This window comes from Elephantulus edwardii, unplaced genomic scaffold (genome assembly GCF_000299155.1).
Source record: "Elephantulus edwardii isolate Elephantulus edwardi_28Jun2011 unplaced genomic scaffold, EleEdw1.0 scaffold00109, whole genome shotgun sequence".
Lineage (NCBI taxonomy): Eukaryota > Metazoa > Chordata > Mammalia > Macroscelidea > Macroscelididae > Elephantulus > Elephantulus edwardii.
Genome location: NW_006399859.1, coordinates 5,833,463 through 5,859,471, shown reverse-complemented (window position 1 = coordinate 5,859,471; position 26,009 = coordinate 5,833,463). Strand labels below are relative to the sequence as shown.

At 49.6% G+C, this 26,009-nt stretch overlaps 2 protein-coding genes across 2 annotated transcripts; one reads left to right on the top strand and one right to left on the bottom strand.

The window, feature by feature from the left end:
* Window positions 1-486: 486 nt before the first annotated feature.
* Window positions 487-3,597, top strand: TMEM86A (transmembrane protein 86A). Its single transcript, XM_006892070.1, has 3 exons — window positions 487-507; window positions 2,579-2,843; window positions 3,170-3,597. Exons 1-3 carry the CDS (start codon window positions 487-489, stop codon window positions 3,595-3,597), a joined length of 714 nt encoding a protein of 237 aa, XP_006892132.1.
* Window positions 3,598-5,785: 2,188 nt separating this feature from the next.
* Window positions 5,786-25,828, bottom strand: IGSF22 (immunoglobulin superfamily, member 22). Its single transcript, XM_006892020.1, has 22 exons — window positions 25,682-25,828; window positions 23,567-23,698; window positions 23,227-23,363; window positions 21,970-22,069; window positions 21,848-21,887; window positions 21,422-21,599; window positions 20,902-21,015; window positions 20,205-20,367; window positions 19,135-19,407; window positions 17,554-17,838; window positions 16,436-16,560; window positions 16,205-16,349; window positions 15,747-16,043; window positions 14,355-14,657; window positions 13,582-13,755; window positions 13,297-13,425; window positions 11,971-12,267; window positions 10,490-10,578; window positions 10,088-10,280; window positions 8,825-9,124; window positions 7,412-7,741; window positions 5,786-5,856 (listed from the first exon to the last, which is right to left on the bottom strand). The coding sequence occupies exons 1-22, from the start codon at window positions 25,794-25,796 to the stop codon at window positions 5,786-5,788; spliced, it is 3,990 nt and encodes a 1,329-aa protein (XP_006892082.1). The 5' UTR covers window positions 25,797-25,828.
* Window positions 25,829-26,009: the final 181 nt, after the last annotated feature.

Here is a 26,009-nt window from a genome sequence, read left to right as displayed (position 1 = left end):
ATTGTGTCCGTGTGGACTGTATGATTAAAGACTAAGGGAAATTATCTTCCCTTTTGTCCTGGGGTTTTGAGGCTGTATATGTAGCCAGGTCAGGAAAGTTTGTCTCTCAGCCAACTTGTTCCTAGCCCAGTGGTTGGGGTCACGGTCACGTTCCGGGATGTTTTGGCCCGGCCCCCAGGATGGGCGTGGCTTAGGAGGCCCCGCCCCCAGCCCCCAAGAGAAGCTTGCTTTCTCCTCGCAGAAGCCCCAGGAGGCCTGGCCGGCGTCAGCCAGGCCCCGCCCCTCTGGGGTTCCGGCCCGCGCATTGGCCGGGGCGGCGGTGACGTCTCGGAGTTCTCAGCTTGAGGCCCCGGCGCCAGGCTCTAGAGAGGCATTGTCAGTCACCCCGGGCTTTGTTACGTAGTCACCTCCTCACCTGGCCGTGGGTGCATCCTGGCTGCTGCAAGCCGGAGTTGAGTGCAAGCGGCTGCCACTGCTGCCGCCGCCATGGTGTCCCCGGTCACTGTGGTGAGTGAGCAAGCGAGAGAGCTGCTGTTCAGCATAGTCGGAGACCACCCGCCATGGGAAGGGGGTTGCGGTGGGCCGAGCCGCCGGGGGACCGAGGAGAAGAGGGGTCCCGCGGCGGCTGGCGGCGGCGGGCAGCCCCCGGCTGGAGTCACGCGCTGTCACGGCCCAGGCTCCGCGGACCCGCGGCGCCCCTCCTCCGCTCGCCCCCCGCCCGTCCGCTGGAGGGAGGAAAACAGTGGGCACGTGACTCGGAAGCGTGACTTTGTTGATCTCCGAGTGTCTGGCGGGGTTGGTGGGGTCGCGGCCCAGGGGAGGGGAGGGGAGGGGGGCGGCAAAGACCACTGGGTACTCGGTGGACCGCAGCTGTGCGTGGGAGGAGACGAGGGCAGGGGTGACTGGGAGCTCCCGGGAGTCTGTTCCAAATGAGTTTCTTCCCCTTCCCCATTTTATAAACAGGTCAGAAGAGCGGGGGAAGGGACGCCTCTGGGTCTAAGCCGGGTTAGGCGGAGCCACAGTGTTTGGTTACGCGCTGGGGTAAGGGGGGACATTTACTATTGACGCTTTTATCTTTTTCCAAGTCGAATCTTTGTGTCCTCTTCGCACTTTGTTGTTCCAGTGGCAGGATCGCTATGCCAGTCAAGGTCTCTCCAGCTACTAACTGCTTCTCTTTCTAGGAAATACAGCGCTCGTGGGGCGAGGGATAGATGGAGTGCTGCTGATGCTGCTTTTTAAAAATTGATTTGCATACAAAGTTATATACATTGTGGATGTATGGATGGAATGCTTCTTGATGTTCCCAAGGGCTGGCAGGTGGCTGTTAGAGATTTGGGACTGCACCCGTTGTCCAGCTCCCAGCTCTCCAACCCATACTTTGTCCCTGGCTAGTCTTTATGGAGACTTGGTCATCTCTTCTCCCTTCTCTCACCCCTGGAACGGCAAGGCCCACACACCTATCTCTTCTCAGCCCCCCTTCATGCCAGTTTGATCGGGGTCTGTGAGTCTGAGTGTGTCCCCAGAGCCTGGCAGAGGACAGCTCGGCCAGCCAAAAGCACAATCCCTATAAGCAGAGTCTAAGTGTGGAGGGAACTCCAGTTGTCTGAGAAGGAAACTTCAGGGATCACAGATTCTGTCCTCTAAATTCAGAATGCCCTGCAGCTCCCCTCTCCCAGTATGAAGAGTATCCGCGGTAGCCTTGAGCACAACCTTTAACTGCTCTCATCCCTAATCTGCTGAGCCTTGGTCAGCTGCTCTAACTTCCTCCTCTCAGTTCCCCATTTACTCCCAGCCTGTCTGCTGGCTCCAGAGCAAAAACTGCGACAGCAACTTCTCCCCTTCTCTTGAGTTGCTCTGTACACTGGGCATTGAGACTGGCTGTCCCTCAGGTACTTCAGAAAGCAGTTTTCTTGACCCCAATTAATGAGGTCCATTTCTTAGCTAGCATCCCTCTCCCGTCTTTGTCCCTAATGGCACCTTTAGGCCACTACCCCAGTACTGGGCCAGAGGATGAGAGTAGACTGGTGATCAGGGGAAAGCCTGTGGGGACAGAGATGCTTGGCAGTGCCGATCCTTACACATTCCTGGCATTCACCTGGTGTTGCCAGGGCCCTAAGCCTGTGACCTCACTTCACTGCTAAGGATCACGAGCTGACCAGCCTTGGCGCTTAAGTCGTTTCCCCACTGACTCTGTTCCACTCCAGACAGCTGGGGGGCTGATGCTGGTGGTAGTGGTGGGGAGGACCCAGGAGAGGGAGAAGCATTGGGCTTCAAGAGGGGACATTTTCCCAAGGTCTGCTTCTCAGTAAGTGACCATTCAGCCTCTGGGTCATGAATGGACACAGCAGCAGGAATGGTGGAGCCCTTTTTAAGAAATTGAGCCTCAGGGTGGGGATTGACTTAATTCATACTCTCGTGGCTGGTCGGGGAGGTCACAGTGTGATGCTCTATAGTATACTTCCTTGTTTGTGGACGGGTTTATCTTGAGGTAGGTGCCTGGGTTGAGGGTGCTGGCTTTGAGCATCCTCCTCCATGGAAGCTCTCCAGCCCTGAGCATTGACTGTTCTGTGTCCTTTAGGTGAAGAGTGAGGGACCCAAGCTGGTACCCTTCTTCAAGGCCACTTGCATATATTTTGTCCTCTGGCTGCCTTCATCCAGTCCGTCATGGTTCAGCGCCCTCATCAAGTGCCTGCCCATTTTTTGCCTCTGGCTCTTCCTCCTGGCTCATGGACTGGGATTCTTGCTGGCTCGCCCCAGTGCCACCCGAATCTTTGTGGGGCTCGTCTTCTCTGCTCTTGGTGATGCCTTCCTGATCTGGCAGGATCATGGCTACTTTGTGCACGGTCAGTATTTGCCTGAAAGCAGTCCTGGAGCTAGAGGGTCCTTGGGGGAGGGCAATGCCCAAGGTTTTGGTGGAGGGAGCTTCTGAATCAAAAGATGGGGAATTGGAAGATTCTTGAGGTTAGAGACTTTGGGGGCCTCTGCTGAGGGATGACCATTGGTGTGATCAGCTCTGAAGTTCTGCAGGTAATGGTAGGGGAACTGCCTTAACTTTTGTGGGTCTCATCCTAATCTGTTACTCCCCACAAAGCTCCTACATTAATGTAAACATCATCCATACCCTGTTTGCTCACTTATGCCAGCCCTCAGCATCCCTTCTCGTTCCCAGGTCTGCTGATGTTTGCTGTGACCCACATACTCTACGCCTCGGCCTTTGGCATGAGGCCACTGGCCCTGCGGACAGGACTGATGATGGCAGTACTCTCAGGCCTGTGCTATGCCATCCTCTATCCAGGCCTTTCAGGTGCCTTCACCTACCTGGTGGGAGTCTACGTAGCCCTTATCGGCTTCATGGGCTGGCGAGCTATTGCAGGGCTGCGCCTGGTCGGGGCAGCCTGGCGCTGGACTGAACTTGCAGGTGGCAGTGGAGCATTGCTGTTTATGATCTCAGACTTGGTCATCGCCCTGGACAAGTTCCGCTTCCCTGTGCCCTATTCCCGAGTACTCATCATGTCTACCTACTATGCTGCTCAGATGCTCATTGCCCTGTCTGCCGTTGAGAGCCGGGAGCCTGCGGAGAATTATGGACAGATCTAGAAGAACTGAGGAGAGGAGCCAGGGTGTGGTTCCCCCCCTTTCTCCTCCTAGGACTGGCATTCAGGACCTGGGAGCCTGCAGAAGCTAGGTCAGGATGGCTGCAGTGCCAGTCTGGGGCAGGAGGTACCATTTGGCAGATTAACAAGTTTAAGGGAATGAGTAAGAATAGGATCTCCCAGCAGAGCTAGTGTCCCAGGATGATGCCGAGAGCTAAAAAGAATCAGCCTAGTGCCCCTTGCTGGACTGTCAAAGCCTCCCTGAAGAGTGGTGGTGCTCAACTTCTTAACCTCCCTCACTCCAGTTAGGGGGAGGGGCTCTGACTCCTTCTCTTCTGTCCAGGACCGGTTGGGCTCACCCTCTCCCACTCTGATCTGCACAGAGTCGGGGGACGGGAGAAACCTGTGCTGAGATGATGCAGGCCCAGGCTTGAAGCTCTTCCCTCAGGTCCCTAATTGGGAAGATTGAATGAGGATAGGGTCTTTTTCTCTCTCATCTATTCTGAATCTTTAAATGTTGGGTTGGAAAGTAAAGGGGGTATCTAGTTAAGGTCAGCAAGAAAGGAGACCTCCTGGCTTGGAAACTTGGAGTACCAAGGATTCAAGTTGGTACCACTGCTCTTAAAGGCCAGCCCAGAACTCAGGCCTCATACCACGACCCTCAGACCCCATCTTTGGGGTTAGGGTGGACCATGCCAAAGGAAGGGGCCAGCCTTTGTGTGTGTTGTTTTGTGCGTTTTTTTGTCGAAGCCTGTATTCGTCTGTCTTCCGTCTCTGTCCTGCTGTCTGAAGGGGTGCTGAGCTTTACTATCGGAATTGCCCCCGTCAAAATTTTTCCCTCACTGAGGGCAACAGAAGGGGGCTTTAATGACTGAGATCCGAGGCACATTCAATGCAAGGGAAGCAAGAGTGGGGCAGCGTCATCCTCTACGGCCCAGGTGGAAAAGAGAAAAAAGAGGGGGCATAGCTCTCCTGCTTGCCTGCCTGGATGGCACATGGCCACCCTGGAGCGGGTGGTAGTGTGATGCCTTGGGCCTTGGCTGTCCCCACTGCCTGGGTCACAGTCCTCGCCAGTGCGTCTTGGCGCCGGTCTGGCTCCCTGGCGCTGGTGACACTGCTGTTTGGAGTGAGTTTCACTTCCCTAGTCATGTGCATTGGTGAGGATGTGGTTCAAGAGGATGGGAACTTAACAGTATTTGCCACTGTCCTAATTTATCCTGATGCACTTTGGTGATGACAGATGCCCAGCACACTTGCTGAGCCCTATTTGTCCAGTGGTCTCCAGTGTGGTCTGTACTCCCTCTTCCCTGCCCAAAAGGACTTACTGCCTGTTCCAGAATGAGCCAGATCCCCTTCAAGTAGTTTCTTTCTTCTTGGCTCTTAGACTCAGCTGAGCTGCTGGGAGGAATAGGAGCAGACTGACTGATTCATACTTTAGATGTGAAGATGTTGCTGAACAATGTGTCATCACTCTGGGGAGATAGAAGTGGAAAGGGAAGCCTCGAGGAGCAGTGAGTGTCCTGTTAGTGGAGGTGTTGCACAGTTTTAGGTGGGACTTGGATAAATCAGTGATTTTCAAATGAAGGTTTTTACAGAGCTCCCTGGTGGAGGGTGTGTTAAGGAGCAGAGGGGGCTTAGAGACCCTCTGTCTTTGTTTCTGGTCCAGAAGCTTCTTAAGACTTTTTTTTTCTAAAATGGAGGATCCTGCTGCAAAGGAACAGTTCAAACAGTGAACTGGATGACCAATCCCTTCAAGCTCTGAGATGCTCTAATGTAGGGAATCCTGCACACTGAAGAGGTCAGGTTCTGATCCCCTCAAGCCCCAGACCTCTATGAAGACATGAGAGGGAACAGGATTGGGAAGAGGATGAAGAGACTTATCCTGGTGGGTGGTACAGTGTTTTCGAAGAGGAAGGGTTTGCAAGTAGAAACCCAATCAGAGGAGGCTGGTCCCTCCCCATGTGGGTGGACTTGAACCAGTATTCCTGTCCCATGGCCAGGTTCATCCCCCTGGTCCTTGGAGTACACCATGCTCAGGAACAGGCAAGGGTAAACAGTGAGTTTACTGACTCATTCCTTCATCAAATGTTTACACTGAAAAGCTCCAGAGTGAACTGGATTCTCAACCTGGGACCACGCAGAGGGTGGGTCCCAAAGCCCACATCACACACTCCTGATGCTTGGGGTGGGGCTCACATAAGGTGCTTTGATTTCTTCTGCAGGCTCTCAGTGACTGACGCTAGAATTGACTTGTCATCTTTATCTGAAAGATCAAAGCAAGTATTTGTTAGTGTCAGTGCTGGAAGGAGCCTCGGAGGTCCAAAAGCTTAAGTAGCCAGCTGCTAACTGAAAGGCTGACAATCTGCTTCAGCAAAGATTACAGCCCAGAACACCCTGTGGGGCAGTTTCACTCTGTCATGTGGGGTCAGTATGCATCTGAGCCCTACCCCCCGCCCGTAGTAACGATGATGTTGGGAGGATGGAATGTCTACATTCTTGCACTTTGAGTTATTATGCAGGAACAAGGAGCTGGACCCTGAGTCCCCCAAGCCAGTGAGCTCCTGTTCAAGGTCAGCTAAGTGTATGGGATCAGGCGCTGCAATTGATTGTCAAGTGTCATGCCAGGCACTTCCACACACTATCTCATTTAAGCCTCACAGCAACCCTATGAAGTAGATGAGGAAATGGACTCAGAGAAGTGACTTGCCCAGCGTCACACAGTTGACTGACTAGGGCCAAAACCCTTGAGGCAGGAAATCCTTTGCCAATCGATGAAATGAAAGCTGTGTAATTTCTCATACTTCTTCCTGGCCTAGTTCTGTTAACACAATTTAACTGCCACTCTGGCAGCACCACCAACTCGGGGCCGGACGCTTAGCTAGTGCTGGAGGGAAAACAGTAGGACATGGTACTTATCCCAAGGAAAGACATCTGTAACAGGATGAACCATGGTCTGTAACCATGGAGACCACAGCTAATGGGAGTGCCACTAGAGTGCAGGGAGTGGTGCAGTGTGCATGCTGCTAGGTGGGGCTGGTGATGCCAGAGGACTGACTGGAGGTCTGGAGAGCTTTGCAGGCTGGGATATTACCCTGAAGATATGAGAAAGCTAGGGGAGAGCTTAAGCGAGGCGCCGCTAGCTCTGCATTTAGCAAGTTTGTGCTACTGGATAGGAAGAGAATAGACTCTTTGGAAAGGAATAAAGTCCCTAGGTATACACTCACGGGCAGTGCAGAGGGAGTGCGAGTGCCTCCTCCTAGGTTCCTGCCTCCCATCTGCCCTTATTCTTTCAATCTTGGCTGCACAGCTGAACCTCTTATCTCTTAGGAGATTTATTCTTACAGATAGGTACTGGCTGGTCATCCGTTATCTTTTAAAAAACAGATTGAGGAGCCCTAGTGGCGCAAAGCTTAAGAACTCAGCTGCTAAGGGAAAGGTTGGGGGTTCAAACCCACCTACTTGTCCAGGAGAAAAATTTGGTCACCTGCTCCCATTAAGATTATTGTCTAGAAAACTATTGGGGCAGTTCTATTTTGTCATATGACGTCGTTAGAGTAACTTAAAGGTATTTAACCAGTTAGGCCCATCTTAGTCAAATTCAGCTTACAGAGAGATCACAAAATCCACCCCACCCCCACCCCGGGCAGAAAATGGCATAGAAAGGATGGGAAGAGATTGTGGCTGGAACTGTGGTAAATGTTTGCCTCGCTTCTTGGCAGACTGATTTTTAAAAAGCTGCTAGTCAAATGAGTTTATCATCAACCCAAGAGAGAGCCCCCCCTTTCCCTCCCCAACCCCAGCCCCGGGGGCGCCCTCACCATAGACAGTGAGCGTGCAGCTGCTGCGGTCCTTGCCCAGTTCGTTCTCCACCAGCACGCTGTAGTCACCGCTGTCCTTGAGCGTGCAGGTGGGGATGACGAGAGTGCAGACACCGCTTGTGGAGTTGTACCAGAACTTGGAGTTGGCAGTGATGTTGACATCACCCTTGTAGAGGGTCACTGTGGGCCGCGGGTTCCCTAGGAAGGCGCAGGTCATGGTGCAGTCCTGGCCGCGCAGCACTGTGTGCGGCTTGAGAGGAGTCAGGAAGCGGGGCGCATGGCGCCAGTCCTTCTGCTTATACGGCTTCAGCTTGCCACTCAGATCTTCAACTGCGGGGCGGAGGTGGGGGGCACTGTGAGTACTCTCAGTGGTGAGTACCCCGGGTGCCCCAAAGACCACCCCTAACCTGACACCTTAGAGCTCAGAAAGCTTGGGATGGGGGAGGGACTCCAGCTCAAATGCAACCTCAGTGGCCCAGGTCAGATTCCACTCTAGGGTTGTACTGAGAGCCTTCCTCCAACAAGCATCAGGGACCTCAGCTAGATTGATGGGGGTTTTCGGGCTGCCAGTTTTCCCCACCTGGGTGTTGACAGCTGTGTTCCTTTAACACTTTACCGAGATTTTCTGACACAATCCCAGCCTCCAGAGTTTCCCTCTTCCATTTAGTTCTTCTTGAGTTTCCCAGAAGCTACTCCTATCCCTAACTTTTCCTTCCAGGTTCCTGCCACCATCCTGTCTAGTTCTAGATTCTCTCCCTAGTCCTGACCACCATTAATCCGGCCCCACTCCTCAGTATTCAGTGGTCTCTCCACTCCCTTTCTCATTCCAAGCATCTCCCCACCTTTACCTTAGACTTATCCCTCAAAGGACCCCAGTTTCTTCACCCTCAGCCTTGCCCTAAGTATAATGTGGCATAATAGGTGTTTAGTAGCTAACAGAAGAGTGGACAGATTGGAACACTCAGTTCAAAAGAGAAAAGCTGAGTGATTTGCCTCTTAAAGATTACAACCTAGAAAGGGAGCTCTGATGGCCTAATGGCAAGAAGCTGCACGGTAATCTCAAAGGTGCGTGGTTCAAATCCACTAGATGTTCCCCTGGAAAAGGAGGGGCAATCTCCTCTTTTGCCAGTTCGATCCAATTTGACAGTACCACACATTTAAAAAAAAGATTACAGCCTAGGAAATACTTTGAGACAGTTTTACTCTGCCCTGTGGAGTCACTGTCAGTTGGAATCCAATCTGTGGAACACAACAGGCTTCCTGATGCCATCTCTTTCAGATTCCCTGCTATTAATTCTCCCACCTCAGTGGTTCTCGGATTTGATCTCACCTTTTGGCATACCCCTGCTACCTTTCTGCCGTCCCTCCACTGGGGCTCTAGATGTAATCCAACCTCCAAGGACCCCAACTTACTCTGGTCCTTGTTGACAAGCCAGGTATCCTTGGAGTCAAGTGGGTCGCTGTCGCCAATTTCATTCCGGGCCACCACTCGGAAGTAATACTTCCTGCCAGGGAGTAACCCGGTCACTGTGTACTTGTTGCTGAAGACGCGCTCTGCAGCAGTGAACCAGGTGGCGGTGCTGGCATCCCGCTTCATGATGACATAGTGGGCTTCACCATCCTCCTGCACATCGGGGCTGTGGTTCCAGGTCAGAGTCACTGTGTTGGGGACCTCTTCAAACAGCTGCAGGTTTGTTGGTGGCCGAGGAAAATCTGGACCAGTCAGAAGGTCCATCAGCCACCTGGAGGCCTGACAGTGTACCTGAATTGCTTGCTAAGCCTGATGGGAGGTGGGACAGACCAAATCTCCTTGGGACTCAGGAAGCTGGTGTCTTGGAGTCAGAACTCTTTCTGAAATGCAGCTCTGTCCTGTGACCTTGGACACATTACCTATCTTTTTTTGAGACTTGTTACCTCATTTGCAAAAGGGGCCAACAATAATTATTTCATAGAGATACTGGGTAAAGTGCCTGGCATGGAATAACTGTTCAATGAAAGTTCACCCCATCCTTCTGTGGGGGTTTAGGGCTTTATTATAAAGCTCTGTATTCTCTAAGCAGTCATCTCTCTCTCTCTCTGTCTCTCTCTCTCTCTCTCTATAATATATAGTTAACCTCTACTTGTCCCTTATCCATTTGCTTTCTGTCAACCATACTCTGAATATGCTTGGAAGGTCATTAGATACAACTTTAGGAACTAACAAGGGTTTAGTCTTAGTTCAGTGCCTCTGGGGCTTCAGGATTTGAGAAGAACCTGGGTAACAATCCTTCTTACCGTGACAATGGCTGATAAAGTCTTGCTTGGTGGTGCCAAAAAGGCCTTCACCATCTGAAGGCACTACCATTCCTTCTTTATTATTACAGTAAAAATATGTAACATAACATTTACCAATCTATCATTTTCATGTGTTCAATTGCGTGATATCAATTATGTTGTATAGTCATCTCCCAGTATTACTATCAGAATTTCTGTTACCACAGCAGAAACTCAAATGCTGCTTAAACAATGACTCCTCCTTCGCCCTCCCTCTTGTTCCTGGTTACCACTAATAAACTTTGATATCAATAAATTTGCCTAAGACTTGATTTGCAGTGGTAAGAGCTCAGCAGCATACAGAGCTATGTTGTGGAAAATGGGCAGCGAAGCCTCTCCAGGGTCCCTGCCCGCTGTTGGTACCTGCCACGCGCACATGAATGTCATAATGTGCCTCTCCAAACTCATTCTGGAGCAGGATGCGGTAGACCCCCGAGTCAGAGCGCTTGGTGCTGTTGATGAGGAACTGGGAGTGGTTTTTGCCCTTGGTGATGGTCTCACGGCCCTTGGTGGGGATGCCATCTTTCTGCCAGATCACATTGGGTGGGGGTGATCCCTGGGAAGTGGCAAGAAATGGCACCATGGGTCACCAAAATTGTATCTGAGAGTAGCCCTTTCCCCGCTTGGGGAGTGTCCTGCCAAGTTCCAGTGGCAAGGCCTAGTAAGGAGCAGAGTCAGACACAGGCTACAGTGGTTACAGCAGACAGGGAGGGCCCCTTTTGGCTGTGAAGGGAACATGGAGGACAGGGTAAGGGCATGACTTACGGAGAAGGCTGCATGGATGCAGAGGGCTGTCCCAGCCCGAACCACCATGTGACTCTTCAGCCGCGCACTGAGGTCAAACTTGGGAGCAGCTGAAGTGGAGGACAGGAAAGCCTTAGCTGAAGCCTCTCCCTCCAGAGCCTTTCTCAGTATCTCCTCTTTGATGTCTTCACTCCTAGCACAGCTCAGTAAAACTCTAAAGCAAGGTCCTATCCATAGCTGACATCCAAGCAGATATATGCACACCCATGTTTATTGCAGCTTTGTTCACAATAGCAAGGAGTTGGAAACAACCTAAGTGCCCATCAACAAACGAATGGCTAGAGAAGCTGTGGTATATTCGCACAATGGAATACTATGCTGCATTAAAAAACAAGGAACTCATGCAATATTATTCAAAATGGTTGACTCTGGAGAACATTATGCTGAGTGAAATAGCCCAGTCACAAAAGGACAAATATTACATGATGCCACTGTTGTAGAATGGGACTGTCCTTGGGGTTGGGGAGAGACTGAGTAAGATGGGTTCAATAATGTATACTGCACTGAAACAGAGGAGGGAGAGAACCGTTTAAAAGAGAGATATAACTGGGTATTTCTGTCATCACAGGAGACTAGAGCGAGGGCTACATGGTGGAGGGGACCTGGGGGAGGGTTTGTAAAACAATGAAAGAATCTTTTCTTTTACTTTTCCATAATTTTTGGACTCATGTACTTATAACTTGTTAGTCAAATTTGTGTCTTCTAGGTTGCAACACCCCCATGATACATCTTCAAGGATATGAACATGTACGGCCAAGCACAATCAATAAGAGTGCATCTAAATTCCAAAATCAATCTCCATAATAGTCTATGTGTTTCCTACTGCCAAAGGGGCCCTTTAGAGTAGTGAGAGAAGATCTTCACCCTGAAACCCACAGCGTCCCTTTTCAGCAGGAAGTAGCTAAGAGAATACGCCATCCCCTTTTCCTTATGACTCAGGGTGAAGTCTCTCTCAGGGAGGAGTGATAGGTAATGGCAAAGGACACACTGACAAAGAAGATTAATCAGAACTGGCTTTGACAAGCACTGTGGCATTTGGACAAGAACAAACTGGGAGGAGGGTAGAGAGAATAGTGCAACAATGCCCAAAATCTCTGTAAATGTTTATGAAAATTAATAAAATATAATTATAGAAAAAAAAAAGAAAAAAAAACTCTAAAGCAAGGTCCTATGTCTTACTTGTTTCAGTATACCTAACACCTAATGACACCTGATGGATATGATTTGGGGTATGATAAGCATTTTTTGGCAGGGGTGGGTTAGGGGCAGGCAGGGCAAGTCCCTAGACTTACCATGAGCTCTGACCAGGCAGGACAAGTATAGATCAATTTTTATTGATCACAGCAACACTCGATTCTTTCTATGGTATGAGGCCCCAGGGATGGAAACTTGGAACCAGGATGTTGGGACTTGAATGCCCCCAGCCCTTGTCCCATCCTTACCTGGTGGTGGCATGGCACGGACCCCCTCATCCAACTCCACAGGCTCTCCAACCCCAGCCTCGTTCACAGCCCGGATTCGGAAGAAGTATTTCTGCCTTTCAGTGAGGCCTCCCACCGTGTAGCAGGTGCCTGAGATGGGGATCTTTGTGCACTTGGACCACTCCTTGGAGTCTTCAGCCCTCATTTCAAGGATGTACCCAGAAGGTGGGTCTCCCTCTGCAGGCTCCCGCCAGGCCAGGGAGATGCTGGAGTTGGAGGAATCAGACACGTGTAGGCCCTGTACCAGCCCTGGGGGTTCTGGGGGTGTCACAGATATCCAGTAAGTCTCCAAACTCACCACCTCTCAACCCTGTTCCTACTTCCCATATTCAACATCCATGTAATCTAACTTCACCAATTCCATCTTCAACACCCAGTCAATATACTCAAAATTCTTCCATACTTTTCAGTCCCCCCCAATGAAATTCTCTCACTGATTCCTCATGTGTGCCTTGAATTTAAAACAAAATACCCAAGTCCATTGCTGTTGAGTTGGTTCTGATACATAACAACCCTATGGCAGAGTAGAACTGCCCCAGAGAATTTCCACAGCTGTAATCTTTCCAGGAGGGAGCTCTGGTAGTGGAATCTGAGGGAGTTGTGTTGCTAACCTTCTGTGGTGACTCAAATCCACCAGCAGCTCCAGGGGATAAAGATAGGCAATCTCTTCTCATTGTGATTTGCAGCCCTGTAAATCTGATGGAGGATGCCTGTGAGATGTAGCCAGGCGGATGACACTGAGTGTGAGTGAGTGAAATCTTTACAGAGGCAGATCACTATATCCTTCTCCTGTGGAGCAGCTGGTAGGCTAGAACCATTGATCTTGCAGGTAGCAAGCAGTCAGTCCCTTAACCACTATGCCATGAGGGCTTGCTTCTCACATAAAGGTAATGTCCTCCTAAGTCAGCATACTCCACACACTCACCCCCTCTGTATTCCAAACTCCAGCCTTTAATCTGTCCCTCTCTCAAAGCATCCATTCACATACAACACCTCCAATCTCACTTCCTAACCTCAAAACCTTTCCAGTCATCTACCTGACCTCCCCCACCAATCCTCAAACATGTCTCCAATGCCTCACCTGGGCAGAAATAGTCTAAGTTTCATCAAAACTCTTTCCATCCATCCCTCCATGCTGTACTAAACTTTCAATCTTTATGTATTTACTTGACTGACTTAGGTGTGAAACCTGTTCCTCTGTCAGACTCCACCCAGAATGGAAACTCTTTGACCCCTCCTGTCTTCTCTCTGCCTGAAATGGGCTCATCCTCACAGCCCTAGACTCACTGACTGGGTCCTTGGCCACCACTGAGGTGGATGGCATACTGGGCTGCCCGGGGCCTGCCTTATTCACAGCTATAACTCGGAATTCATATTCTGTGTCCTCCAGGAGCCCATCCACAGTGCACTTGGTGCCTGAAATTAGAAGAGAAGAGGCCGTGGAAGATAGTTAATGAGATGCCATCCAAACTCCCAAACTTGTGTTTGTATATTCAGAGCAGCAGAGGTACGTGGATCCACCCAGAGAAATATTTGCTGATCCTTGCTGGGCCTCCATCCCTAGAAACTCACCCTGGATGGGATCCTTGTTGACTGGCACCCATAAGTTGCTGCCTTTCTTTCTCCGCTCCACAATGTAGCCAAGCACTGGGGCTCCCCCATCCTGGTTGGGGGCATTCCATGTAACAGTCATAGAATCTTTGGTTACATCAGACACTTGAGGCTGGGAGGCAAGACCAGGGGGCTCTGTGGAAGGCAGAGGTTAGGAGAACATGGAGATTGCTCCCTACCCACATTGACTCTGCCATCCTGACATTATGGAAGATGTTAAAACAGAAACACAGCTAGTGACTGAGCTCTAACTCCAGATAGTGTAACTGGCCTAACTTATACTCTTCCCAACTTGTGTCTCTCTCAACGCTACAGTTCTCAGTCTTGAGTGAAGATTACTTGTGAAGGGTGTCACAAGTCATTTATTAGCAATCATAGCTAAAATGGACAAATCTGTCAAGGATGCCCCTTAGGAAAAAAATTAAGAGTGATTTCAAAGTTGTTTCTAAAGTAAAGACCTCTTACTTGGATTCTGGGATGACTTCTTGAATGGGGAAACAGAGAAGTTAGTCATTGTCTTGGAATTATGCACAATTCTGGATATACTTGTGGACATGCATTGTGATCTGACTGGAAAAAAGTTGAGACTTCCTGCCCTAAAAGATGCTTTGCCTTTCCTCTGGAAGTTGTCTTTCTTCTGGGATGGTTAGAGAGATGATCCTGTGGAATTTCCCCTAGATTAATGTTTCTTACGGATTGACAGACCCATCCTAATGTCTAGGTAACTCACTGACCGATGGGATTTCCTGCAAACACTTCGTTGGTCTCCAGCGGGTCGCTGACACCTTCCGAATTCACTGCCAGGATACGGAACTGGTACGCCTTTCCCTCTTCCACCTTGTTGGTGGAGAAATTGGTGACTTTGCCGTCCACCTCGCCTACTTTAATCCAAGATTTCTTGCCAACTGCCCTCCGTTCCACTATGAACTGTGTCACAGGCCGTCCACCATTGTCCTTTGGGGCTTTCCACTTCATGTGCACACAATTACCCGAGAGCTCCAGGAATTCCACCCGGCCCTGCGGTGGTTTGGGACGATCTGGGGATAGATAACAGTTTTGACAATGGAGCAAAGAATCAGAAAGGTCTTTTCTCACTCACTCAAGAGCCACCTAGACTGGGGGCAGAGCTGGATTCTGAGCCTTCTGGACTCCTCCCCATTCCCTCTGCCTATTATTTCTCTTTATAAAGCTTGTAAAACTTGATTTTGATCCTTGCTCCTTTGCTGCCTAGGAATGGTGGGCTGGAGACCTGACGGGCTAATACCCTTTATCTCCTTCCAGACACAACATACCCTCCAGTTTAGAGGATATACTGAATCACCCTTTCCTGGTTTCCAGAATTTCAGTACTTTCTGGTATCTCATTTTATGTTATGCTGTAATTCTATATCTACCTTGGATCCTTTTCATCTCAAGTCCCCAGCACTGAGAACAAAGACATGGTGCTCGGTCATGCTGCTGAGTTAGCCAAACATTTGCACCCCACAGCTTGAAGAAGAGGCACGCGCAGGAGGTTGGGGATCATATGTGTGTTGCATGTTGAGTAGGCAGTCATGAAGGCAGGTTTGTTATCTCTTTGCTCATGTCATGTTCAAGCTGATGTCTCCCCAAAGCCCATTCTCATCTTCATTCTATCTTTATTCCTAACCTTTTTATTCCAGCCTTATCTTAGTCTCAACCAATCCACTTCATTTCCAACACTACTACTCCCTCCAGCCAACCTCTTATCCATTTCTCAGTCCCATTTATTTCACCTCATTTCCACCTTACCTCCAAATGTGTCCTCCTCTTCAAGTCAATAACAAAACTAAGGGGTGTACTGAAGACTAATTTGTGCTGTGCACTCTGTTGTGTGTTTTAAATTTACTTGAAGTATGAAAAACCAACAATGTAGACAATGACAACAACAGACTGACTATCCCTTGTTGAAGATGAGAAATTGAAGCTAACACAGGTTAATGGACTTGCCCAGGGCCACCTAATTAGAAGGTAGGAAGTGGGATTCAGGTTGTAAAGTCAGTTTTTCAGACTTATGTTGATCCCAATATCTAAAACCTTCCTTGCCAAGCCCACTCCGCACCCTGAGAGCTGCCAGCAGGAACCTCCCAGTCTGGGCCCTGCTCTCACCCAGCACACTGAGGTGCAAAGTGGCTGTTGCTGAGCCGTGATCATTCTTGAGCCTGAGCAAGATGAGTCCGCTGTCCTCACGCACGCAGTTTGAAATGGTGAGGAGTGCCTGGTCTTCCTTGCGCTCCATGGACACACGCTCTTCCTCTGTCACTTCCACTCCATCCTTATACCATGTCACTTTGGGCAGAGGCTTTGCCCGGAAGGGCACCTTGATGTTTGCTGTATGGCCCACCTTCACAGTTATGGGGTGTGCGGCCAGTGCCTCCAGTATAGATGGGTCGATAGTAGGGGGATCTGCAGGGCAGAGGGGAAGTGGCAGGGGAGACCAGCCCAGTGAGGTGGAGGAAGAACTGAGGGGTTAGGCAATGAGCCCAGTACAGAGATGAGGGAGGAGCCACAGGTACAGAGGTGCTGTTGGCAGTAGGGAAAAGTGTCTGTGGTGGACATAATCATACCTGCGATGAATACTGAGGCTTCGCTCTCTGCGCCCTTGGCCCGGAATGTGTACTTGCCCTCGTGCTCGGGACCCATATTGGGAAAGATGATCTTGTGCACAGCCCCCTGCTTCACGATCTGCACTCCTGGAGGTAAGTCTGTGATCTGGGGAGCAAAGGGTGGGCACGGACATGGTCATAGACCAGCTTACCACTTCCTCCTCAGCCCCCTTTCCTGGCTCTGCTTCTGACCTCTTTGCCGTCCTTCAGCCACACGCCCTCCACCTTCTCATCGTTCAGCACCACGCACAGCTCCGCTGGGCTCCCAGTGGCTGCGTGCACATCTGACATCCCGCTCTTCACCGTGGCCAGACGCTCTGGTGGAAAAGAGGGCTGAGGCTGGGACAAGGTGTTGGGGTGAAAGGAAATCAACAGAAAACCAGCTGGAAATGATAGTTGTGGGAATGCAGGCATTACATCCATCAAAAAGAATTTATGATGAGGAAGTGATTTGGAAATGGCCACTAGAGAGTTTGGGGATACTCAGTAGGCAAGAGAAGTGTTCAGGAAGAGGGCGGACAAGGGAAAGGTGAGTGGATGACTGGAATAAAATCAGTGGCACTGGGAACTGGCAGTCAAGAAGCTAGGAGACAGTTGATGGGGAGTTGATCAGCGGTGGCTGCTCAGTGGGGACTTAGGATACTCAGTTGAGGAAGAATCTACTGGTGAGGCTGTAGGTGTTTAGTGGAGTAGAATGTTTAGTGGCAGTTATGCTAGTGGTGGCTTACTGGTAATGAATTTTGCTGCCAAAGCAAAGGTATGTGGTTCACATCCATCAGATGCTTTATCAGGAGAAGAGATGGGCAATCACTTCCCATGTAATTGACTACATCTGAAAACCTGCTGGAGGGCCAGCTAGGAGTCAGTTCCAGCGAAGCAGTACATAACAACATTCACAAGTATCATTTAAAAATACAACTACATGCTGGTGTGTGGGATAGTCAGGGTCATTGGGAGTTGAGGAGAATCAGGATTAGTGGGATCATCAGAGTTAAGAAGAATAGCGTGAAAGTGCACAGGATGATTGAGATGCTGGGGGCTGGTTAGGATCAGAAGTGAAGGATGGTTGAAATCAGAGGATTTGGGATAACATCCACTGGGAGAGGGGAATGGTCAGGGTCTAGGAAACAGGGACATTCAGGGCCTGGGAGGTCGGAAGTGCTCAGAGTTTGGGAGATGAAGGTGGTTAGAGTGGAGAGGCAGAGGATTACCATGGACTCGGGACATACTGGAGTCAGTCGAGGTTCTATTCAGTGTTGATGGCAGGCAAAAGCCCAGGGAAGGAATAGGGTTGTTAAGGGGAGACTGACCTTCCACGGTGACTGTGGCAGTGCTGTTGTATTCCGTGGGGTCCCCATCCTGCACAGCTACTACGGTGTACTCGCCACCATCGCTGAGCTGTGCGTCCTCGATGATCAGCTCTGCTCGCTTGCCCTCATGGTTCATGCTGTACTTTGTGCCACGCTCTAGCAGCTGCCCATCCTTCTTCCAGCGCAGGGTCACATCCTTGGACGTCAGCTCACACTCAAGGCATGCACGACTTTTCTCTTTCACACGCACATTCTTGAGGGTGCTCACAAACTTGATGGGGATGCCTGAGGACAGACAAATAGATAGTTGGCCCTGCCTCCAAGCCCCTGGACCTGTTACCGGCAGCTTCAAGCTGCCTCAGAAAAGATAGGAACTTGTGAGGTTGAATGTGCTTGTGTGCAACGTATGATCTATGATGTGACCGGGGCGGAGGAGTCCCAGTTCTGTCTCTTACTTGCTAGTTAACTTCTCGCAACTCACCTCTCCAAGTCTCAGTTTCCTCATATACAAAGTTTGGTAACAACTTTAACCGCCTCACAGAGCTGCAGCCAACAAGGTCTTTGTTAAAGGTCAAAAATGACATCCTATGCCTGGAACCTGTGAGTGCTACCTTATTTGGAAAAGAGTCTTTGCAATGTAATTAAGTTAGTGATCTTGAGAGGAGGAAATTATCTTGGATTATCTGGTTGAGCCCTAAATGCAATGACAAGTATCGTTGTGAGTAAGACAGAAGGAGATTACACAGGCGGAAGAGGTGGAGGGACTGTACTGATGACATCACATAGCCACCAGAGGCTGGAAGAGGCCTAGGCTGGCTTCTCCTCTAGAGTCCCCAGAGGAAGTGCAGCGCTGTGATTTCAGACTTTGAACTTCCAGGGCTGTGAGGAAATAAGGCTTTCTTATTTAAGTCACCCAGTTGGTGATAATTTATTGCGGCAGCTGCAGGAGCCCCTTCGAGCTCTAGCCGTCTTTACATTGTTTCTCTGGTGTCTGTGACTTCGCACATGTTGGCCCCTCTGCTGGAGATGTCCTCTCCTCCTTCTCTGAAAGTCAGTCTCTTTTCTGTGTTTCTTATTAAAGCCTAGACATCATTTATAATCCCTTGTTTGGGCTCCTGTGGCTTTTGTGCCTCCCTCCACCACAGCAAGGATGATTATTCCGTATGACATGGATCCCAGCTGCAGGTCAGTGAGACATGCTTCCTCGTGTACCCACCATCATGTGTAATGTCTCAGTTTTAGCTTTAATACTCTACTAGTGTGTGGATGGATAATCAAGAGTGACACAGTTGTGCTCTAATGCATTAGAGCCATAAAGGTCAAGGCTTATGATTTCCTAGCTGATTATAACACCCTGATATAGCTATAATCTTTACCTGAGATCTGTTCTTTTAATTCCATTTATGTATTTGCCTCTCCCCACTAGGCAAGGTCGTGATGGAGAGGAGGAATGTGTTTATTTGTGCAGAACCCACCTCAGGGCATTAGAAGGAGATGGGTGGATGGATGGATAGATGATTTCTCACACTGGAGTTGCTATGATATGAAGCCCACCCTTTGGACTTTGATCCAACCACTCACGGTCAATGGTGAGCTGGGCCTTCTGGACCAAGTCTCCTGCCTCAGCAGAGAACTCGCCCTTGTCGCTGAGCCTGGCATCCTTGATCTTCAATGTGTGGGTCAGACCATCCTCAGACACTGAAATTTCATACTTTTCATCCCTCTTTAGTTCCTTCCCATTGAACTTCCAGACAAAGTTGGGCACTTTTTTGGAAAGGCGGATCTCAAACACAGCTGTTTGGCGCTCTGTCACCTTCAAGGGCTTCATCTCTCCCAAGAATTTTAGTGGCTCATCTGCAGGAGAGGGGAGGAGAGGACATCACTGGACTTAGACTAAGGGGTCAATGGTGAGGTAGCCATGAACTCAAGGTGTCACTGACCTCTGGAGCCCACATTTGGGGGAAGAACTCTTCCTTTTCATTCCACTTATATAAACTTTTCTTCCATGTCAAACCTCCCTGTGATGTATGCTAATGAGGTATTATGTCATTTTAGGTATGTGCTATGCACTATTCTAGCCAATTGTGCATTTCCACTCATTTCATACTCACAGCTACCTCAAAGGTGTAGCCTCGTGGGTAAGTAGTTGCACTACCAACCCAAAGGCAGCCAGTTCGAATTAACTAGTTGCTTCATGGGAGGAAGATGGGCAATTTATAGTCTCTGAAAACCCCCTGTAGGGTCAGCTGTGAGTTGCTTCTGACTCAATGGCAAAGAGTTTAGTTGATCTCAACTCAAGTAGGTAGATTCTATTATTATTCACCGTTAAAGATGAGAAAACTGAGACAAAGAGAAGTCATTTATCCCAAATCATACAGCTTAGATGTGAAAGAAATCTGAATTTGAACTTAAGCAGTCTGGCTCCAGAGTCTGTGACCTTAACCAGTCTACTATAGAGCCTACTGCCCTCATTATGTTGATCTTCTCTGTTACATAGTCATTTCTCTTTCCATGAACTTCTATTCTCATGTAATACTTATCTATATAGCCCACAATACTCTTTCCCATTTCCTATGGACCCCCATTCCTGGGCATCTCCCTTGACCCTGACTCTGTCCCCTATGTGTACCTCCTGATGCCCACATTCATACCTAGCACCGTCAGCTCTGCACTCATCCGCTTGTCTCCCACAGATAGGCTGTAGATGCCTGCATCATTCATATTCACGTTGGTAATGACCAGCATGTACTTGGTGCCCACCTGCTTCACGTCGTACTTGCCCAGGGAATACTGGATCCTCAGTGGCTCAGTACCCTGCCTCATGGAATAGGCAGGGAAGTGATTAGGGGCTTAAGAGAAGATTTCCAGAGTTCCCTATTTCCCAAAGAAAGTCTGAGCTGGAAGGTGCCATGTCTGCCTCTCTAAGATCCTCAGACACATCCAGGGGTCCCTAAGATATGGCTAGTCTTATCTTCTGGCCCACTGGGGTTTGAGATTCTGGAATCACTTCCCCCACCCCCAAGGTCCAGACAACATGCATGAGTTTATTAGATACTTTCTCTTTGAGGCACAAAATGTCAACAACTTTAGGATTAATTAATTCAACCTTTTCAGGTTCAGCTGAAAAAAATTCCAAGATCTGGAGAGAGAAGTGACTGTCTCATATTACACAGAACTCTGGTGGAAAGCCAACAAGAGGACCCAACTCTCAACTTCTTTCAATCATACATAGTGCTTCTTTTTAATAGAATGGAAACAAAGCTATAGCTGATGAATAATGAAATAATCTGAGAAGGGAGGGGATACAAAGAAGAAATATTGCCGAGTCCTGGGGAGATATATGCTCACCTTGATCCATATCATCTTAACATTGGGGTCCTTCAGCTCCATGATGCAGTCAAAGGTTACTGTGGTATCAATCTTGGTCTCTATGTCTTCCAGGGGCTTCAGAATCCGGATAGCCTGTGGGATTGTTATAATAAAATGGTAGGTTGAGCCTTCTTAGGTTCCATGATCCTAAAGAAGCCTCCAGCTCTGAAAAGAAAGGGCTGGGATGATCCTTATTGACCAACTGATGGCTCTCTGGCGGCCTAGTAGCAAGAAGCTGCACTGGAATCCCAAAGACATGCGGTTCGAGGCCACCACCTGCTCCACGGGAGAAGAATGGGCAGACTCCTCCTGTGCAATTAACTGCCCTTGAAAACCAGCCAGAAAGTCAGCTATGGGTCGATTCTGACTTGCCGACACACAACAACAACAGCAACACTGATCAACTGAAGATTTACGGTGTCAGAAATGATGGGTGATGAGAAAGAAACAGTTATTTATGGGACAGTTACGGTGCACATTCTCCCTGCTGGACACTGACCTCCACCTCCACTTTCTTCTTCATCTCTTTGAGTTTCTTGAGCAGACCCCGGAAATCAGTAAAACCATACTCCATGCAGACCTTCTCAAAGTCTTTCTTGGGCACTTTGGACAAAATGTCCAGCATCTCTTTCTCATCTGTCACCTTCTTCTGCTTCTTCTTAGGAGCAGGAGGGGCCCTGGGATGAAGAAAGCACCAAGGTTGAACTCAGACAGAGGTTCTCCTTGAAGACAGGAAGAGCCTCTCCCAACCTTGAGATGGCCCTCCTCCCTCCATGGCTCTTGTACCCTGGGCCATGAACTCATGGTCTTGTTGAGAAGCCTTCAAGAGGCTCCAGACCGGAGGATGGGGGCCAGCACCGTGTGTGTGTGTGTGTGTGTGTGTGTGTGTGAGAGAGAGAGAGAGAGAGAAGCTTCCCAACCTCACCTCTTCTTCAACATCTTTTTGAAATCCATTTTATCTTGACCTGTGCGCAGAGAGGAGGACAGGATCAGATAAGGCGAACCTGGTCCCTCAAAGAAGAGGGCAAGAGAAAGAGGCTGGCTCACCCTCTGTCACCAGCAAGGACACAGTGTAGATGGCATCTGCGTGGTCGTTGCTTGCAATGCACTTATAGTTGTCAGAGTCATCTGAGGTCAGTGGTTCCAGCTAGTTCGGAGTCAAGAAATCAGTGGTGGGAAGGGGAGGGACACACAGGGGAGGCTTTCTGTTAGAGAGGGAGGGGGCTTTCTTTTCTGAAGGGGAACTGAGTGTTGGGGGGGGGGGAGGTGTGTAGAGAGGGAGTGAACAGCCTCTGTGATTTGAAAGTACTAGGTAGCAGTCAGTGTGAGCACATATGTGTGTTTGTAGATGGATTCTACAGCAATAAAACTGTTTGCCCATCTGACTCCCTGGCTATGAGCTTCTGGAAGCCAGGGGCTGTGTCTGAGTGATAATGTAATTGCAGTTGCCAGCACTGGGCTGAGGCACTGGCAGGGTGGGCCCCGTGAGGAGTCAGTGGTGAATAAGACTAACTTTGAGTTTTATAGTATGGTGGGCCCTGAGAAATGCAAGCTTTCAGAACAACCTCTCCTGAATGAATGAGGTGTGTGAGGAGTGGCTGGTAAGGGGTCATCCATCTTGTGTATGCTAAGTGGTCAGAGATAGGGTCTTAGGGGTATAGCAGGAGACAATTTCTGCCTGTGAGGGGAAGCGGACACTTTTGCCTTTTACAAAGAGGAGTGAAGGGAAGATTAGCTGGGAAGGGAGTAATTATAGGCTTCAGCCTCTCACTGACCCCTCTCTCCCTTTCCCCAAAGAGCCTGGAGCCAGAGGTGGCAAACAGGCAGGCCAGCTCTCAGGAAGTGACTGAGAAGCTGGTTAGACTCAGAGAGGACAAGCTCTTGGGGAGATTCTTCTGAAAGACTTAACTGAGGAGCCCAGGACCCCGACCCTCATTCGTATTCAGCTCTCCCATCTGTCTTGCTTGGCCTCCAATGATCTCCCTTGGAGCTCACCTTTCCTTTGGGTTCCCTTACCTTCTTGGATTCCCAGCGCCAACTTTAGGCCCCACCCTGCTCTTCTAGTGGTGGAGTCATGTGGGGGCAGGGGTGGGATGTGTGTGTTTTCATGTGGTCTGGTCCTGCCTCCTTCTGGGTTTATTCTAGCATGGCCTTGCTCCACTTCTAAGTTTGGCCAGCAGGTTCCCTGTAGATCCTGCAGTGCCTGCAGATCCTGACTTGGCCTCTCTTACCCTGCCCTTGCTCTAGTGCAGTGGAAGATGGCTTGCCAGAGTCCCTGCCTCTAGCCTCATGGTAACCTGGTACCTTCAGCACATGCTCCTTGTTGATGCTGTCGTAGAAAATCTTGGCGGAATCCTTGATGGGGATGCCACTCTCTCTCTTCCAGGAGATGTTGGGTTTGGGGTTCCCCTTCACCTGGGCTCGGAACTCAGCTTTTTCCCCTGTGATGGACATAGAATGCAGCCATGTCTCCTAGGCCCCAGGCTAAACCCCTCTGCTTGCTCCCTTCCATCTCCCAGGGATCTGTGCCCTGCTGCCCAGCCTGGCACTGCCAGTGACTGTGAATTGGGGAGGGACACTGGGGAATTGGAGGAGACAATGAAGCACCCCACAACTGAGGAGGCATGGGGAGGAGGGGGCACACCCTCGGCCGCAGTGACTGGGTGAGGCTTCTCCACGAACTCGGGGACGGTCTCGCCCTCAGGGATGTTGGTGCTCCGGGTCACCATGCTGAAGAACTCCACAGTGCTTGAGGACTTCCTTGTCACGACTTCCTCTGTAGGGGTCACCAGAAGGGAGGTCAGAAAGCACTGGAGGAAGGAGCTCAGCCTGGGTGGGAGAGTTCACCTCTTCTCAAGGGGACAGTGAAGCATGGGAACAGACTGCATCATGGCAGAGGGGGGCTGAGCCACCTTTGGTCAAGTAGCTGATATGGTAACATAATTGTGTATTTGGAAAACACTTTTTTCTTAGCCTAAACGATGGACTGTGTGTTGCTGTACAGAGGTAACTCATGGTTGCTGTGATGCTGAAGACTGTGACAGTGATGTGCCAATCGTGGTAATGGGCACCCATGGTGGACAGTGTTGGCTGGAGCTTCCCGACTAAATCAAGCCTGGAAGCAGGAGCGGCATCCACTTCCGAAATGGCTTGCCTCCGGAAACTCTATGTACGAACAGTGCTCAGGCTATTTGTTCATAGGGTCGCTATGAGTCGTCTACAACTCGAAGGCATCAAACAACAACAACAAACGATGGACAATCTAGGCTGGTAGGCAATCAGTGAGAAATAATCTCTAGGATTTGCTGAAGGATCCCCAGGGGAACAATGGTGAAGTTGCTGGACTCTATCTAGTAGCTTCTCTGGACAAAAGACTTGGTGATCTGGTCCCATAAAGACTGCACCCTGAAGAACCCTATGGGGCAGCTCTACTCGCTCAAATATTCACCCAGTCAGAATAAACCTGACAGCAACAGGATTTACTGAGCAATTTTCTGTGTCAGCACCTTTTATCTGGCCCTCACAGTATCCCAGTGAAGCAGAGAACTTTATTAGAATTACTAATCTAAGGCATCAAGATAAGAAAATGGGTTAAGATGCCCTCACGGCTTACTTTTAATAGTGACAGAGGTTTCTAACAGGCAATGTGTAGGCTGCACCTCACCTGTAAATCTTTTTCTCTTGGACTTCCAAAGTTTAAACAAAAAGTAGCCCTGTGTCTGAGACCTGGGGGATTTCACATAAAAAATGGCAGATTTGTGATTCTCAGTATTAGGTTCATCTTCCCGTAGTGCCTAGGCAGTGGGAGCTGAATGGCGGCAGCCCCTTTAGATGGAGCATGTCCTTGCCAGTCCTGCCTGCTGCTTGCATTTATGTTTCCTCCCTATGCCATGCTGGTTAGTGGTTTCCAGTTCTTACTGGACATTAGAATTCCCTGGAGAACTTAATTTAAGAGCCTAGATTCATCCATGGTGCCCTCGCCCCCTTAGCCTCTTCCCCCTAGTCCCTGCACTAAGACGATTCTAACATGCAACCAGGGTTGAGACTCACTGCCATAGTCACTTGAGTTTGCAAAGTCTGGTCTAGACCCTGAGCCTCGAGTCCTACTTGTTCCATTTCATGTAATAGGAAAGGTTGGCCTTGACTTCTGTGCACAGAGAATGTTGGGAGACATATCCCTCTGAGATTTGAAGAAAGAGTGATGGCTGGGTCAATGAGTATCCAATATCCTGGCCCCTGGCCATTAAGTCTCTTTCCACTAGAGACAGGACTAAAATAGTCTATTCTCCTTGGGGCCCATTTCCTGCCTTTCCCTTGGATTTGTCCTCTCCCAAGTCTAGTCCTTAAGGGTTGAGAGTAGGAGAGCGTAGGTCACTTGCTTAAGCACTCAATTTCTCTCTGTTAACAGCCCCCAATCGCCTATTAGAGCTGGAAGAGAATTACCACATGTAGCTAGGAAAAGTGTCCACTTCACTAACTTCCCCCATGCCTGCTATTACTATCAGAGGTCCATCAGCCTTCAGCTCTCCTCTCCTTAAGCAATGAAGAGTTTATCAGCCGCCCTAAAACCATTTTCCTGGATATTTGGTTTCCAGGTGAACATGTGGTTGATTGAAGCATGGATTAGAAGTACAGATTGGGAGGTGTGTGTTGGTATCTTGGGCTCTGGGAAAGCCCATCATTCTCAAGATCAAGGCCACCCAGGGATGGATGTGGCAAAGGAAAGGCTGCTTCCTCCCACCCCTCCTGCTCCACTTGCCTCCCACGATCTTGGTTGTCTGGGAGAAGGTCTGCACGTGGGTGGTGGTGGAGCTGGAGCTGAACTCCATGGACACGTGTTCCTGCAGCATCTGCTTGTGCTGAATGGTCGTCATGGTGACAGCAGGCGTAGGCACTCACCTGTGAGGACCGGGAAGAAGATGAGGCCAAGAAGGACAAGGGAGGGAGCAGGACATTGAGAAATGTTCTTTATGTGTATGTGTGTGGAAGGGAGGACACAAAGGGAGATTAGAACATACAGGAAAGGGTAAGGAGAGAGGTCAGGGAGCAAGCCGCTCTTTTCTTCATTTCCTGTTCCATGTCCCTGG

Bases quoted from the DNA above. Each gene is read 5' to 3' on its own strand.
- TMEM86A (XM_006892070.1), top strand. From the start codon at position 487: ATGGTGTCCCCGGTCACTGTG. The intron at 508-2,578 runs GTGAGTGAGCAA...TGTGTCCTTTAG, and splicing joins TGGTGTCCCCGGTCACTGTG to GTGAAGAGTGAGGGACCCAA. The intron at 2,844-3,169 runs GTCAGTATTTGC...TCTCGTTCCCAG, and splicing joins TCATGGCTACTTTGTGCACG to GTCTGCTGATGTTTGCTGTG.
- IGSF22 (XM_006892020.1), bottom strand. From the start codon at position 25,796: ATGACGACCATTCAGCACAAGCAGATGCTGCAGGAACACGTGTCCATG. The intron at 20,368-20,901 runs GTGAGCATATAT...TCCATGAGGCAG, and splicing joins TTAAGATGATATGGATCAAG to GGTACTGAGCCACTGAGGAT. The intron at 19,408-20,204 runs GTATGAATGTGG...CCTCTCCTGCAG, and splicing joins TGCAGAGCTGACGGTGCTAG to ATGAGCCACTAAAATTCTTG.